This window comes from Nomascus leucogenys, chromosome 10, assembly GCF_006542625.1.
Source record: "Nomascus leucogenys isolate Asia chromosome 10, Asia_NLE_v1, whole genome shotgun sequence".
NCBI lineage: Eukaryota > Metazoa > Chordata > Mammalia > Primates > Hylobatidae > Nomascus > Nomascus leucogenys.
In genome coordinates, this window is record NC_044390.1 from 23682679 (window position 1) to 23700106 (window position 17428).

The 17428-nt window shown below is 38.9% G+C and overlaps 1 protein-coding gene across 18 annotated transcripts in view; it reads left to right on the forward strand.

Moving 5' to 3' along the window:
- The first annotated feature begins 1504 nt into the window (after window positions 1-1504).
- The window catches only part of PPFIA2 (PTPRF interacting protein alpha 2), a 510037-nt gene continuing 494113 nt past the window's right edge, over window positions 1505-17428 (forward strand). For 15 of the 18 annotated variants that reach the window (XM_030819898.1, XM_030819905.1, XM_030819903.1 and 12 more), the window contains exons 1-2: window positions 2078-2479; window positions 6692-6942. In XM_030819898.1, coding sequence (XP_030675758.1) covers window positions 6694-6942 — 249 coding nt within the window. In that variant the 5' untranslated portion in view covers window positions 2078-2479; window positions 6692-6693. Of the gene's footprint in view, window positions 1674-2077; window positions 2480-6691; window positions 6943-17428 lie in introns of those variants that run through there. The other 3 variants (XM_030819900.1, XM_003259605.3, XM_030819901.1) reach the window with 3 other exon arrangements.

Consider the following 17428-nt stretch of genomic DNA (forward strand, 5'->3'; position numbering starts at 1 on the left):
GAAGGAATTCTTGTAAAAATAGACATAATAGCTATATTTAAAAATAAGAATATATCTCATGTATAAGGAATTTTTATGTTTTGTGTAGAATTCTAGAGAGTGAAAGTTATGAATACTGATATATAATTAGTATGTTGAAACTATTACAATATGAAGTTCGTCTGAAAATAGACTAGGCTATCCTGTGAGGTGAAGAGTTTCCTGTAGTTCGGGGTATTTAAGCCGCATCAAATTGTGCGTTGATTGGGTGGTCTAGAACCTTCCTACTCAACGTGTAGTACCATCTGGGAGTCATTAGAAGGGTAGCATTTCAGGTTTCACCCATTCCTGGTGAATCAGTATCTACAACTTAACAAGATCCATGGATGATCCCTATGCACTTTATGTCTGAGAAATAAGCTCCAGTTGACATCTAATGAATTTTCATATTATTTTTATTCTTCTTATAGGATTATGTTATGTTGTAAAATTTAAATAACAGTCTAGAATAGAAGTTGGGTAAATACATGAGCTTGACCCCACTTTTCATTGTAAAGTCACTAACTGAATTAAATACTTTCCCCAGAAACAGATTGTTTCTTGGATATTGTAGTTCATTTTAAGTGAAGTTATTTACATACTAGTTCTTTGTTAACTTTGGACTCTTAGCTTTACACAAAAGTAAAACACGCCTTTTGGATTTCGTGTAGTACACTCAGAATATTTTCAGTAACCCCCAAATTATATTGTGTTTAATCCTTCTCCAATTCCTTCATGCACGTCCTCTTCATTTTCACCAAACCCAGGATTCGTGACTCTCCCTCACAGAAACGTTCCCTTTCTGCTCAGAGTAGGTACTGATTTTGTCTCCTGCTTCCTCAGTCTGTATGAATGGACAGCAGCAACGGAAAGAAAAGAGGGTAGGTAAAGGGAGGTAGAGATATAAGGGGGACTGGAACGCGATGGAGAGACCAGATTCTGCTCAAAGCTAAAATTTACTTGGGCAGGGAATACTTTACATACAATTTTTATTATCAAAACAATATGAATGAAGAAGAACTGAAGAGGTAATGAGAAATGACAGATGCTGCCACACCCTAGATTGGCTCAGGTCCCTACAACCATGCCCTGGCCCAGTGGGAAGAAAGCTGCTTAAAGAAATGACAGGCACAGAAGACCGGGGAGCCAAAAGGTGCCCAAGTCCGTTCCCATCCCCACCGGCGCAGGCTGACACAAGCGAAGGCGTAGACCCCATTGTGTGAAAGAAGCCCAGGCGGGGAAGCGTGTGCCCCCTTCCCACTTTGCCCATCCCTGGCCCTCGCCTTCGCAGGGGGCACTGGAAGCAGAGCGAGCCTCGGCAGCCCGGGAGCGGCTCTGGGGGAGACGAGTGTATCCGCGGGCGCGTGTGCGTGAGGAGGAGAGCAAAGACGTGATTACTTCAGAATTTATTTAAGGGCCGGTGGAAACCACTGCAGCAGCTTCCAGGGGAAGCCCTTGTTCCAGAGGAAGAGGAGGTGGTGGCTGCCAAGGAGGAGGAGGGGAGGAGACGGAGGAGGAGGAGTAGCAGCCACGGCACGAGGCAAGTGAGGAGAGAAGATGCTGTAGCGTCCTCACCGGCTCCCAGCAGGTTGGTTCTCCCGGCCAACTGAAGCAAGCAAAGAGGCTTGGAAAAAAGGCTGGGAGGAGAAAAATGGGTGTGTGCGTGTGCTGCGGCGGGGGGGCGGGGGTGAACGGGGGGCGGGGGGCGGCGGGGGGTGATGCTTGCCTTTCCAGAGAAAAAGCGCCTCCTTTAAGTGAAACGGGACACGGAAGCGCGGAAACAGGCTGGGGGCCAGGAGGAGACCTGTCCTGCTTTTTGCATCCCTAGGGACTCGTTTTCCTTTAGGTTTCTAACTCCCAGGGTTAGTCTTAAACTCCAGAGGGGCTCCAAGAGGGGAGACTGGGTGGAGAACTTCTCTCCCAGATACTTCTCACGGCTTTTCTCCAAGCACTCTTTTGGAGGGACGCCCCACACACCCCAGGTGGCCCGGGCGCGGAGGGGGAGCGGCGCCGCTTGGTTAAGTTTTTGAAAGTCAAACCCAGTCCCCGGTCTCCGGTCTCCGCCCCGGGGCTCCAGCTGCACGCGGGGAGCTACGGCTGCTCTGGCAAAGGGGCCGCGGCTGCTTTAAGAGCCGCCTCCCCCTCTCCTCCTTTGACAATGGTCTGAACCGAGCTCTGCTTCCCAAAGCAAAATTTGTAATATGCCATTTTTCCGATGGACGCTTCTCCTTTTGGCTGCTGACGGAGCCACGGGAAGATGCCGAGCTCCTGCCACGCCACCGGGCCGGGGCACGTTCCGGGAGGGCGCCGGGGCACGCGTGTGTCTGAGCTGCCTTTCTCCTCCCGTTGCTAGGGAAATGGCCCAGGAGTGCTGGGTGTGAGCCTCCCTTCTCCTCAAGCCGGAGACTGCGGTTGTCATTGATCAATTGAAGAAGCAAGGACCCGAAATCACAGACTTTAGGTACAGAAGCTGTCTTTGAGTTTTACTGTCTCCTTTCGCTGTGTTTTTTGACCACCTCCCCGGCCCCACCCCGCCCCCAGGGAAGATGAGATGCAAATTCCTCCTTGTTGATTACTGTTAGGTGCCTTTTGCTTTCACCTCATCCTCTCCATCTCCTATCTCTCTACCTCTTGCCTACTTGGCTGTGTCCTGTTGGGCAGGATGAACAATTTTAGTGTGGAAATGATGAAGTCAACTTCTTCAAGGTGGTGGGGGGTGTGGCTGAGAGATAACTGTCCAGTAGTGTGGGGTGAGCTGGCTCTTTGGCTGTCTGTAAATGCATTAGGGTAAAGAAAGTGTAAAATGTGTCCATTAAAGGTGATAATCATATTTCCTGAGGACAGAGGCTTTCAAAGAGTTAAACAGGAGGGAGAATATTCATGTAATGCAATCAGACAATGGCTAGGATTTCTCTCACTGAATTACTCCTTATAGGTTAACTGAGGTGGAGCTGGGATGGTTCTTAAGACTAAATATTTTCAGAAGAAACTCACTATGGAGAATAATTACATTCTTACCTCTAGTAGGGCCGAAATCCTAGTGATATGATTAAATAAGGTCATTTGTTGACAGAAAAAAGAAAAAAAGCTTTTGTAGCACTCTCATATCTGAAGAGGTACTGCTTGGATGGCATATATTGTTAAGGAACACATTGGATCTTGAAAGCCCTTGAGTGAGGACTCCAGTGGGCATTCAAACTTTTATTTTGAAATCTGATAAATTTAAAAGACAGTCAAGGTTATGTGCTAAGAATAAAGGAGTTATTTTCCTGATATAAAATTCTTCCGGCTAAATTTAAGCACTGGGATAATTAAGCCAATCAGATTTATTATTACTTTTTTTCTTTCTCAACAAAATTAACAATGTCTCTGACTAGGTTTCAAAACCTTCAGTAATTTAGTGAGGAAAGCATCAATATCTAGATGAAGATAACATAATTTATATATCAAATTGACTTTGAGGGAGGAATGGTGAAAAAGCAAATATCAAGGCAAATCGTTAAGATGCCCTTTCTGGCTTTTCAGAAATTATGTGATGAATGCAGTTTTTAGTATTGAAACTGATTATAAAAGTTAAAAGTGATGTATCTGGGTGAAACGTACTAGACATTGAATGACCATAGCCTTCCGGACTGTGCAAGCTGCTTCAGATGTCATCCATTCTTTAAAAGGGTGTTTAACTCTTATATTGAATATATATCTTTAATTGCTTTTAATACTTAAAATGTGCAAAATGTGCATTTAAGAAATGTTATACTGCATTTTAAGGATTATTCAAATATTTTGTAATTTATGTTAGAATCTGAATTTAATGAAAGAAGTTAAGCTAGTTCATGAAAGTGGCCTTATTTTTTTGTAGACTATTTTTTTTCTAATTTTGATAAGAAGACTTTGGATTTACTCATTTGGGTTGACTGTAAGGTACAAGCAGCACATATTCATCTTAGTTCCTAAGTAAATTTTGCATAATTTGATTTTTATAAATTGGATTTGAAGAGTTCAAAAGTATCTACTAGAATTAAACCTTTAGACAGAACAGCAGAATGAGTCATAAAGGTAAAATATTGTTTCTATAAAGATTAATGTTGATCACTTTATAATAGAAATTAATACTTAAATTTGTAATTGCCCTTTATATGTTTTGCTGTGTGTTCTCAGTCAGGTAACCTATTATATCTTTTCTTTTTTTCCCCTAAGCATAGATTATTGGCCCTCTTTTATGAAAGAGGTAACTAAAGTTTTAACATGTGAAGTAACTTGTCCTGGTTCACCTGCCTTAGGAGTGGAATCAAATCAAGTTCTTTTGAGTGTAGATTTAATAGACTTTCTAAGTCCCTAAGCCACTTTTCATCATAGCGTCTTTTGACTAAATCGAAGACTACCTTTAATGTTGATTTAAGACCCTAAAGTTTGTGAATGTTTATATCACATGTTAACAATGAGGGATTGTTAGGATATTATATTCAGGTGAAAATTATACTGGGGTATTCACTGCTGTTATGCTTTGCCTTGGAATTTAAAGTTGTTCTAAGTGATTCAGGGTAGAAAGGGATTAATAACTTTCATTCAAGAAGGATGTAATTTAAAATATAGATTTAAGAATTTAAATCTGTAGGTAACCCTAAAATTTAAACCCTTTAGGGTTTAGGTAACCCTAACCTTGTGAGTGTTTGGGCACAAATTGTCACGATGCTATGATTTGCTCTCCCAGTACTTTGTTTTAACCTGAAATGTCAAAAGTAAACACATTGGCTCCTGGTAATCATTTCTCAGAATGACATAGCTGCCCAATGTGTAGATTTCATGCATGGCCTGCTAACTAATGGTTTTAAATAATCAAATGTGTTGGAACACTTTTTGTTGTTTTCCAATTCCTTTTCAATTAATATAAAGAAAATCTGAAGCAGCTAAAAAGAGTCTGTATTTTCCATCTTTGTGATAGTCTTTGAATGAAACTCAAATTGAGATAAATGCAAGAAACAGTTTTATCCATTAAGTGTGTAACAGTAGTATCAAGTGTGTGTATTGGGGTGTGTGTGCTTATATTCATTTTATGTGTGTTCTCTGTTATATATTTTAGTGTGCATACAAAATCGAACAAATTAAATTCCTGCCTTCAGGTAGCTCAGCGTTATGAGCAATGAGCAAAATTTCAAAGCATTTAAAACTTTCCTAATATTCACTGACCCCCTTAATTTTTTAATATAGGTTATCAGTCACAAAATACTTTACTTACATACTTTTTAAAAGTTTTTCTTAGTTTTCAGGAGTCCCTGACCAGATCATTCACAGATAATTGAATTTCGCTCCTCAATAACCCAATTTATATGAAGACTCACATAAAAAGTAATTAAATATTGAGCTGTTAAATCTTGACATTCTATTTGAAAATATCACCAGAAATATTTTCCCCAAGGACAGGAATGTATAGGCAGAAAAATTAATTAACCTTGCATTATAAAACCAAAGAATGCTTCAGGATCAACAGCCAAACCTGCCTTTCTTTACATCAGCCTTTTGCAAAACCAAGCCGTCTGGTTAATAGCTGCTGGCCATAGTACAACAACCAAAATTGAGATGAGTTTGACTTTTCTTTGAAACATTAGCTAGAGGATGAAAGAGAAAATGAGATAATTTCTGATTTTTAAGATGCCACATAATTGTTCAATCATGCACCTAAGTGTGTTTTGTCTATTTTAAATCAAATTTAAAAATATTCTGAAAGCAGTTCATTTATTTCATGACTGAGAACTTGTGATTGGCAGCTGAGATGTGAAGTTACTACATTAGCTAATATAATTTATGACATCTGTTTTGCGGAATATTTGAAAGAGTGCTAGTTTGTATTGTTTGGATGAAAACCAGACCATGCAGTTAACAGGAAAAAGGGAATATTAAGTGTAATGATGAGTATAATGCTCTAAACAAATTTATATACCTCAGTTTATTTCATAAGGTTTTGGTCTAATTCAGTCAGTATCACTTATCTGCTCTGGGTAGACCACGTAGGAATTCAGGGAGAGAGCATATAAAAGTAATAAAATGGAAAATGTAATGTCAGAAAGCTTAAAACTAGTCAGTTTGAAAAAAATCTGTTGACTAAAAAACAAAGTAAAAGCTGGTTATTTTATAAAATAAATACTCAATGATTTGTATATTTTCTACAAGAAAGAGTAAACATTAAATCGTGAAATTACCTGTCATTCAAAAGTCATTTACTTCCTACCCATTAAATGCCAGACACTGTGCTTGCCATTAATAATATACAGTAATAACAAATAAGAGTAACATAAAAGTATTCGCTGTAAGAGATTTGTAAACTTGCAGATAAGAAAGGTGATGAAATAATAATAGAAATCACGTGTTTATGTAAATTGAATTAGGTGGGCTAAATCATGAACAAGAATTTTGAGAAACAGGTGAAACCAAGTTGCATATGGGAGGTGGGATAAATGTGATGTCATGGAAAGAGAAGCACTTAGGCTGAAGGAAGTAAATGGATCATATTTCATTGAGGTCACAACATTTTGGTTGGTTGGATTTGGGGCAACAGGTGGGGGAAATAGAGACAAATAGGCTAATAAGCTGAAAAATATTTAGTGAATTGCTCTCCAAATGAAATTATTGGAAATCATTTCTTTACCAAGACTCCTTCCCACTTACTTTCTTTAAGCAATGATGTGTGAAGTGATGCCCACGATTAATGAGGACACCCCAATGAGCCAAAGGGGGTCCCAAAGCAGTGGCTCGGACTCAGACTCCCATTTTGAGCAGCTGATGGTGAATATGCTAGATGAAAGGGATCGTCTTCTAGACACCCTTCGGGAGACCCAGGAAAGCCTCTCACTTGCCCAGCAAAGACTTCAGGATGTCATCTATGACCGAGACTCACTCCAGAGACAGCTCAATTCAGCCCTGCCACAGGTATGCTTCCTGGTAGCCTTTGTTTCTCCTATTGAACATTTGATAAGATTCACTTTACTCCCATTCTTAATGTTACTTTTCCACTTAATATATTTGATACACATGTTTTGGTGAGAACAACTTAGGAATAGATTGTTAGTTCACTTGAAACCTTGCCGCAAACAAAATCATGGACTATTGATGGTGGTTGGGGGTTTGTGTGAGAAGCAAGTGTTCTTATCCGGTCTTTCTTAAAAATTGTATTTGTGTGTTTTAGTGGGGTAGAAAACCACTTGTTGATCAGCTTTTAATGACCAGAATGTGGAGATAGTTTTCTCTTTCTTACCTTTTAAACACAATATTGACATTTGGGAATATGTATTTTTCATTTTCAGTTGTGTGGTCTTTGAAAATGACTGTACTTTGGAAGTCTCGTGTCCAACTATTGTTTTTTTTTTTTTAATGCCTAACATCTGCTTTAAAATTCTTGGAATTACTAATATATTATCCTCTCCCTTGAAAAAAAAATCACTTTAACTGGTTTCTTTTTATTTTTAAAACATTTTGAAGATTGGTGAAAGGGAAAAAGTTAAGCCTCACTAACTTAACATTGTTAGATTAGCTATATTTAAATATATTTCTGTCAATCTTTGCATTTTACAGTAAAAAAAATCCTAAGATATTTTAAGAACTGCCAACCTATTGATATACAAAGCTAATGATGAAAGTCAATTTACTTGTTTAAGAAACTCATAGGCTGGCCGCAGTGGCTCAGGCCTGTAATCCTAGCACTTCGGGAGGCCGAGGTGGGTGGATTGCCTGAGCTCAGGAGTTCGAGACCAGCCTGGGCAACATGGTGAAACCCCATCTCTACTAAAATACAAAAAATTAGCTGGGCGTGATGGTGTGCGCCTGTAGTCCCAGCTACTGGGGAGGCTGAGACAGGAGAATTGCTTGAACCTGGGAGGCAGAGGTTACAGTGAGCCAAGATCACGCCACTGCACTCCAGCCTGGGAAAGAAAGACTTCACCTCCAAGAAAAAAAAAAAAAAAAAAAAAAAAGAAAAAAATGAAAAGCATAATTGTGCCTCTTTTAGGTATGAGAAGAAACATAAAAATGAATGGGATTTTTGATAGTCACCCCCATTAAACTAAAACTTTCTTTTAAATACAAGGTTGATTGGCCCTCTCCCTAAAAGACAGTATACTAAATGTTAAAGAGTTGAATTCTCTCCACAAAGTTATGGCTTGTAGCAAAGATATCTTTATAAATATTGAAAACTATATATTCAAAGTTGATAAAATTCTAAAGCTATCTGTACTATTAACTCATAGAGATATTTATGACTCTCAAAATGGAAAGGATCACTAAGAATCCCCTGTCACATCCTAATAGGTAATCCCATAACCCTATGTGAATAACTGCCATTCCAGTCCTTTTCATTTTCAGTCAGTTTATCTTGTGCTGAGATGAAATAATGTTTTTAATAACTCTCACTTCTTGGTACCCTGGTTTGTGTCATCACACAAAATGTTTTGACTCATTTCAAAAGGCAGCTAGATAGCTACACCAAATATTATATTTTTTAAGGAAGATATTTTAGTCTTTGCAATTGCTCTTCATAAGGTGATTTCTAGAACTATCCATCATGCTTACTCTCTTGGAGGATTATTTGAGTTAGTTAATTCTCTTGTTAAAGTGGTCCCAGAGCCAGTCACACTCTTCCTTATCTACTATAACAAGTGGAAAATGGGGCAATCATTTCTTCTTCTGGATACAGTGTTTCATTAGCTTACACTAGGATTTTATTATATTTGGAGACAAGTTCAACACACCTTCAATGTGTACTGGGACAGCAGTCAACTGAAGTTTCTAATTGACTTGCATAGATGCTGCAGTGTGTTCCCACTTCCCTTCCATTCTTCTTGGAAGTTGATTCTGATCCTACATGTAAGACTGCATGAATCCCTCTTACATTTGTCTTTCTATATTTTATTCAAGCTTGAAGTTTTCAGTTTAAATCCTAATCTTACCAAAATACATCTAAAAGTAATTTGGATTTTTAAATTTTTCCCCTCTGTAAAAAAAAGGTGACTATTTTACTTAAAAATGTTGTAAAAATAAAGCACTAGAACAAGATACTTCAGGAAAAAAAGGAGAAAACTGAAAAATATTTTTATACATAACTTATTGTGGAGATAAATCTCTTTGTAAAGGTACAAGAATGAAAATGTTTTATTTCTAGCTATTCAATTGTATGGAGTGTCTAAATTATGATTGCCTTTAAAATGTTAAGTTATAATTTTTAAATATACTTCCCAGCCCAGCCGTTTATCTAAATCCCTTGGGGCCAGTTGTGTTTTGGAGCTCAGAAGTTTTCTGATTCTCTCTCTCTCTCTTTCTCTCTTGCTCTCTGTTTCTTCTCTCTCTCTCTCTCTCTGTATATATATATGTGTGTGTGTGTGTGTCTGTGTGTAGCATATTATAGAACAATCCTCCTGAAGGACTATGGGCAGCAGCCATATTTCTGAATATTTCTGAAATTTTTCTGAAGAGAATTCTATGAATATTCCTACTGCATGGTAAAAAAAAGACTGTAAATAGTCTCATGATAAGTATAGGTCTGATTTTCCCACCCGTCAAATTCATTACATATTCACAAATCAAATATCAATTTCAGAGTGTATGGATTTTGGAATTGTAGATTAGGGATTATGAGCCTATACATTTAGATGGCTATAGTTCCATTCTAAATTAAAAATACTTTGAGGATATCTTTTTCAATATCAATTTGTATGTTGCTATTAAAAATATCTGAGTACCCCTAGAAATCTACAGGTCCTTAGACAGTGATAATCATTTTATTTTTTTAAGAAAGTGTTTAATAACCTACTCTGTATCTTTAGGGCTATAAGTTTTCTATAACTAATAGAGGAATATTCTTCATTGATTGCTATCGTTGAAACCTTATGAATATTTTGTAAATAATGTGCCACTGTTTGGTGGCATTGCACTTGACATTTAGCTGCAAGGTGAAAATAACTACCATAAATGTGAGTTTTGGGGCAGACATAAAGCATGTAAAATTGAAAACCACTAGGGTAACAGAAAAATGAAAATTATTTCAGCAAACACAGGGTAGAATTGAAAGCAGAGATAAACTTTATGACATAGATATCTTAAATTGTCTGTTCAGTGCTATTAGGTCTTGGTGATTGGAGCTTTACTTTAGTCAGTTTCTCTCCTATTATTTCTTTATAAAAGAATGCAACAATAATTTTTAACAATTTTAACCATGTAAATTATTTTATAGCCATATTGTTTAGTTTTTCATTATGTCTTTGGGTATATCTGTGTTTAAAAAGTGCTGATAATTTCACATCATTCCACACCTCCAGGCCTGACGTTTCTAAGCTATGCCCTCAATTATCTAACTTATTAATGCACAGATCCATTTTTATGTTCCACAGAACCTCAGATTCAACATGCTCCAAACCCAGTCATCATCTACCTCCAACTCACAACCTAAGTGTGCTCTAACTGCTTACTCAGACACCTTAAGGGTCCTTATAGTTGGTGCTTTCTTCCTCCTCTAAATTCAGTCCTCAGTGGGCCACACTTTTTGTACCTCTTAAATAATTCTCAAATCTCTCTACTCTTCTGTTTTCCTTGGCACCTCACCCTGAAATTCTTTCCTGCATCTCCTAACATTTCTAGTGTTGTAAATATGTCACATTATATGCTGGAATAGTACAACACTGTTTGGTGTGTTCCAGCAAACTCCATTCTTTTTCCTTCATGCATGTTCATCTCTCTACCTATAATGTTCTTCCTCAATGTCTTTGTCTGGTTAATTTCCCAACCCAGCCAAAAGTTTATCTCTTTCAGGAACTCTTTTCTGAACCCTAAATACATTTGTTCTGTGTGCCTTACTCTTATCATTTATCATATTGTAATTAAATTATCTGTTTATGTGCCTGTTCCCCAACCTAAACTATAAGCTCCTTGAGAAAAGGAGCAGATTTCAATAATGCAAAACCCTCTGAACTGCCAAAGTACTAGGCCCATAAAAAAGGCTTTTAAAGTAAATGCAGAACTAAATATATGTGCATTTTGATATAGAAGGAACAATAAACTTGAAATAGGAAGATCAGGTTTGTACTGTGACCCAACTACACATCACCAGTTTGAGTCGGAACGTCAGATTTCCATGCTACAGAAAGTGTTTAATACTAACACCTCATAGGGTAACTTGTAATTATTAAAGAATATGAGACAAATAAAAGCTAATTAATGTATAAAAAATTAAATATGGAATTACTTGCATTTGTTTTATCCAGAATGCTAAAAGATGATCATTTCTATACATATATGTGAATAATCATTAGGATAATTAGAATAATTTACTAGGAATATTGACAAAATAATCCTACACATTTTTGAGAATGGGGGAATAATTGTCTGTTATTAATATATTTGTTAAGAATGTTTAGAGAAGAGGTAAAGGGAATGTGCTTCCTATTGCAAAATGTCATATGTAAAAGTTTAAAATTTGTTTTCATCACCTTTTTAAGCATATATTGAGGGTCCACTGTGCATTATTAAATAGCTACATATGTTTGTAAAGGGGATAGGGGAAAAAAGTTTGGCTCTCAGACAGTTTAGGGAATAGAGTTGCTTGGAAAAAAATATATAAATGGGCCCAAATAAATATAGTACTGGAAGATGATAGAAGTACTGAAAGTGTTTGAATTATGAAGTTGATATGTGATTCACTACAAAAAGTTTCATGTGGAAAGTGATATTAAAGAGGTATTTTTGAGAAACAATTGGTAAAGATTCTGAGATATTCCATGTGGGGCAGTAAAGTTGTGCAGATAGAACTTTGCTGAAGGACATACGGGAAACCAAAATTCCGCATATGCTCTGCTTCCCAGGCTAGGCTTAGAGTCCCTACTTTGCACAAAGAAGACTCTTTGGGGAATCTTGTTTGTTTTGTTTTAAAAGATTAAGTAGCAATCAATAATGAAAAAAAGATTTGTTTGATGAAAGGTTATAGAATGAAAGTGAAGTTCTATATAGTGGCTGTGAAGTGTAGGCTGTTATTATGTGTGGTGCAAAATAAAGACAGGAATTTCTATGTAGGATAATCTGGAGAATTTTGGGTGAACTGATGACCAGATCATGAATAAAAATTATTATGCAATCTTGATTTTGGATGGATTACATAATATTCATCAGTTATCCATTGCTTAAATAATGTTATATAACAACACAAAAACCTCAATAACATACAAAAATATGAGTTTGTGGAATTCAGCTGATCTCGAATTGGCTGATCTTGGCTGGACTAACTTTATGTCACTGGCCAGCTGAAGGTTGGCTGTGTCAGCTTTATGTCAATTGGCTGTTGTCTGATTCTGATCCAGGACAGCCTTGGCTGAGCCAACTGGGGCCATTCACCTCTATGCCATGTGTCTAATCTTGCAATGGGCTAGCCCTGGCAGGTTCTCATTATCATGGAAGAGGCGTAAGAGCCTAATGGGAATAAGCAGATGCTTCTTAAACTTCTGCTTAAGTCATTTTTGGTAATGTCCCTTGGCCAAACCCAGAGAGAGTGGAAAGCAGAACAGAATTACATGGCAAAGGCTATGGCTACAGGATAAATGAAACACTGGGACTATTAGTGCAACTGACCTACCACAAATGTCACTAGAAGAGTCATTTGGGTCATTTTCATGTTAGAGAAAGCTTATTGTGATAACCTTCTGGTGAAGTATGGAGATTTGAAATAGAAATATGACCAGAAAACTAGAAAAGATAATTGAAATGTAAAGACTATTGAAGAGAAAGAATGGTCAGGGATGGGTAATGTCCTGAATGGCCAAGGCTTTGGACTTGAGTCAGAAGATCTGAATTTGAATTGGGGCTCCTTCCTTTGTTAGCTGGAGGACCATTGGAAAGTCACTTGATTTCTCTCAAACTCTGTTTCCTTAATTGAAAAGAATAAATAATATTCTGTCCGGAATTGGTGGGTTCTTGGTCTCACTGACTTCAAGAACAAAGCCACGGACCCTCGCGGTGAGTGTTACAGCTCTTAAGGTGGTGCGTCTGGAGTTTGTTCCTTCTGATGTTTGGATGTGTTCGGAGTTTCTTCCTTCTGGTGGGTTCGTGGTCTCGCTGGCTCAGGAGTGAAGCTGCAGACTTTCGCGGTGAGTGTTACAGCTCATAAAAGCAGTGTGGACCCAAAGAGTGAGCAGTAGCAAGATTTATTGCAAAAAGCGAAAGAACAAAGCTTCCACAGTGTGGAAGGGGACCCGAGTGGGTTGCCACTGCTGGCTCTGGCAGCCTGCTTTTATTCTCTTATCTGGCCCCACCCACGTCCTGCTGATTGATAGAGCTGAGTGGTCTGTTTTGACAGGGCGCTGACTGGTGCGTTTACCATCCCTGAGCTAGACATAAAAGTCCTCCACGTCCCCATCAGATCAGTTAGATACAGAGTATGGACACAAAGATTCTCCAAGGCCCTACCAGAGCAGCCAGACACAGAGTGTCGATTAGTGCATCCACAAACCTCGAGCTAGACACGGTGCTGATTGGTGTGTTTACAATCCCTGAGCTAGACATAAAGGTTCTCCACGTCTCCACCAGACCCAGGAGCCCAGCTGGCTTCACCCAGTGGATCCCGCACCGGGGCTGCAGGTGGAGCTGCCCGCCAGTCCCGCGCCACGGGCTCGCACTCCTCAGCCCTTGGGTGGTTGATGGGACTGGGCGCTGTGGAGCAGGGGGTGGCGCTCGTCCGGAAGGCTTGGGCCGCGCAGGAGCCCATGGAGGGGGTGGGAGGCTCAGGCATGGCGGGCTGCAGGTCCCGAGCCCTGCCCCGCGGGAAAGCAGCTAAGGTCCGGTGAGAAATCGAGCGCAGCGCCGGTGGGCTGGCACTGCTGGGGGACCCAGTACACCCTCCGCAGCCGCTGGCCTGGGTGCTAAGCCCCTCATTCCCCAGGCCGGCAGGGCCGGCCGGCTGCCCCGAGTTGGGGGGGCCCGCCAAGCCCACGCCCACCCGGAACTCCAGCCGGCCCCTTAAGCGCCGCGCACAGCCCCGGTTCCCGCTCGCGCCTCTCCCTCCACACCTCCCTGCAAGCTGAGGGAGCCGGCTCCCGCCTTGGCCAGGCCAGAAAGGGGCTCCCACAGTGCAGCGGGGGGCTGAAGGGCTCCTCAAGTGCCACCAAAGTGGGAGCCTGGGCAGAGGAGGCGTGGAGAGCAAGCGAGGGCTGTGAGGACTGCCAGTACACTGTCACCTCTCAATATCTACCCTTAGGAGTGATTGAAAGGAGGTATGAGAATGTGTTTCAGAAACCCTGAGCATTTTAAAATACCAGGTTTTTGTATGTATAATTTGGGATGTGCTGGTGTACATCTTGATGAGAAATTAAAAGAGGCTACTTATGGAGGACATATGTATCCTTTGACATTCTAAAATTCAAACTATTTGAGTAAATCTTATAGAGAGCAACAGATTCTGCCCTGACAGCACTTTTATTCTGATTGCATACTACCTAGGTATAATTGAACTTGCTACTTACTAGCTCAATAACCTTGGTCAAAGTGCTTACTTCAAATAATGATAGAAACTGCCTCATAAGATCGTTATGAGGAACAAATGAGTTGGAACATGTCAAATGATATATTCCATGCCTCACAGGTAGTACATGCTCAATAAATGTTAAATGTAGCTATTGTTGCTGATATTATCATTGTAGATATTGTCATCATTATCTTTAGCCAACCTTAACTGCACAATTTTACTGGGTAATAATGAACACTTGCACAAATTGAGAGCACTAAAAATCCTTACTCTCTTCAATCTTTATCAAATTTTAAAGGTCTTTTGATTTATCTTTTTAAAAAGTTCCTAAATTTTCCACTTCCACCATGGCCAGTCACACATGTCCATTGATTACATCAAACAACATCCCTTCCTATTGTGCTGCGATTATAACTGGATTGAGCTCCTTTGTTTTCTGTGAAACCTAATACCAGCACACTGTTTTATCCCTTACCTGTCAAAGAGAAGGATGCTCCATCTTTTACCTCCTATTATAGCCATCCTATTTTCTTAATGTGTATTTATCTCTTCTAGTTATTTTTTCTTCTGGCCAAATAAAATGATATCTGCTTGCGGTCTGTATTGCTCATTGCTTCTTTTTCTTTTTTTAACCCTTACAATCAGGCTTCTATCATCATTGTTTTCCTAAAATAAAGTACATTCATATATGTCAACAATATTTTGCAAATCTAGTGATGCATGGACATATTCTCCATGTCCCTTGAATTCTTTGTGTTAAGCAATGCTATTAAGCAATGCTATTAATTATTTCATGTTGAAATTCCCATGCTCTTAATTCTCCATAAACATTCCCTTTCTAGGCTAGTAGGTATGTTGTCCTTCAATGCTCATTATTTTCCTCCCACACACTTATCTATACCCATACTTGTCTTCATTTACTTACATTCTCCAGTCTTAAGCATTGCCCTTCTGGTATATGAATACTTATCTCTAAATCCTTGAACCCTCCTTTTTACCTCCTCTTTTGGTTATTTTTTCCCTCTGTCTCTAATGTCTTCAATTACTTTTCCTCTAAGCTGGCTATTTTGCAAGATGTTCAAATATATTTCTTAAAATTAAAATGATGACAAGTACAATTAACAACAAAAAAGTCCCTTGACTCTGTGTTTCCCCTTAGTTTTCAACTTATTTTTTCTTTTTCTATAAACTTATTCTCCAAGTTTATTCTCCAGACTTGCTCTCACTGTCTCAATTTTTTCAACTTCTATACTGCAGTTTGACTTTTCCTCTAACCCCCGTTCAGAATGTTCACTGTCACCAGTAACCAATTAATAATTGTAGTAGGTTTGTTTTATTTGACACTGTGCTTCTCCAAAAAAATAGATAAATGAATATTATCCCTTTAACTTTCACGATACCATACTGTCTTAGTTCTTAAATATTTTGTTTTATTCCTCTCAATTTTTTTCTTATGGGCAATTCCTTATGTAGTTACTTCTTAAATGTTCAATAGCAAAGATAAGATTAATTGTAATAGCTAACGTTTCTGAACACTCCCACTATGCCATTCAGTGTTTTATTTAAGCACCCAGATATTAAAATGGGAGTGTTTCCCTCTCTCTCTGTTGGAGATGAAGCTAATTAAGTGAGGCACCATACTTTATTTGCAGGAGATGCTAAGATATAGTCCAACCAGTAAGTTTAGACTTAACTCAGACTCCACATTCGGACTTTACAAAGAGTGAGTTGGAAAAGCTAGAAAAGAAATACAATTGTTTTGGAGAGCTGTTCGTTTGTTGTACATAATCTACCACTCCATGTATGAGAAATGAGAGCAGTTCCTGCTCACCTTAGCCAAGTGAGAAGAGCTTTAGGAAAAACATTCAGAGAGCTTAACAGGTTTCCTCTAGAGAGTAAAGGATATAGAGTCTGAAATCTAAAAGCAGCCACAGTGGCTGTGGATGCCCATATAGCAGATGAAGGAGTTGCAAGGCAGGCAAGTCCTCATGGTTCTCCAAGGTCAAGAAAAAGGTTGGCAATGTTTGAAGAGCAACTGCGGTCCTCACAAGGGGAGCTTGCTTAGGGTTATCTTAAGCCCATAGGTGAGTAGACTCGCGGAAGCCTGGGTTCCAAGGTGGTGAATTATGAGCAACAGATTTGGAGGACTGATTCCAGAGAAGAGAACTGACAGAGGAGTTCTTTGAGAATGCCACAGATGCACTCCAGAAGAAGAAGAAAAAAAAATGTCATTGCTTCCACATTTGCCATTCCAGAAATCCCAGACAGTGGTGACACAAGGGTCAGCCACATGCCACTGTGGTCTTTCCCCTCCAAGTTTCTTTTCATAGGCCCTGAGTCTCAAGTGGTCGGAAACAGTTGCTGTGAGTGGGTGAATTGAGAATAAAGAGAGACCACCAGACTCCTACCCTCCAGTGCAGACTTCAGGGCTTGAAGTAAGCCTGAACCAAGTGTAAAGGGAGAAACTTTAGGTTAGATGGAACTTAGGGCTGTGTCTATTTTATAATCCTATTTTGAACTAAAGCTATAAAATCATTAGTCTAGACTAGACTTTTTCATTATAAAACAAAAGATAATAATTTATTGTCTAATCATACTAGAGAAGCTAGGACAGCTGTCTAAAATTTTGTTTCATATTAATTTATTAACCTGAGGGAATCAGAGGAGATAAAATAGTTACTAAATTCAGCTTATTCATTAAACTGGGTAGAGGTATCATCTCAATTAATATTCCAAACATTCCAATGAGGCCATTATTATTACTATGCCTATTTTACAGATAATAAAACCAAGGAACAGAGAGATTAGGTAACTTCTTCAGCACCACACAATTTGTAAGTGATATTCACCAGGATCCCATTAATGACATATTTTTTTTTTTTTTTTTTTTTTTGGGACAGAGTCTAGCTGTCGCCCAGGCTG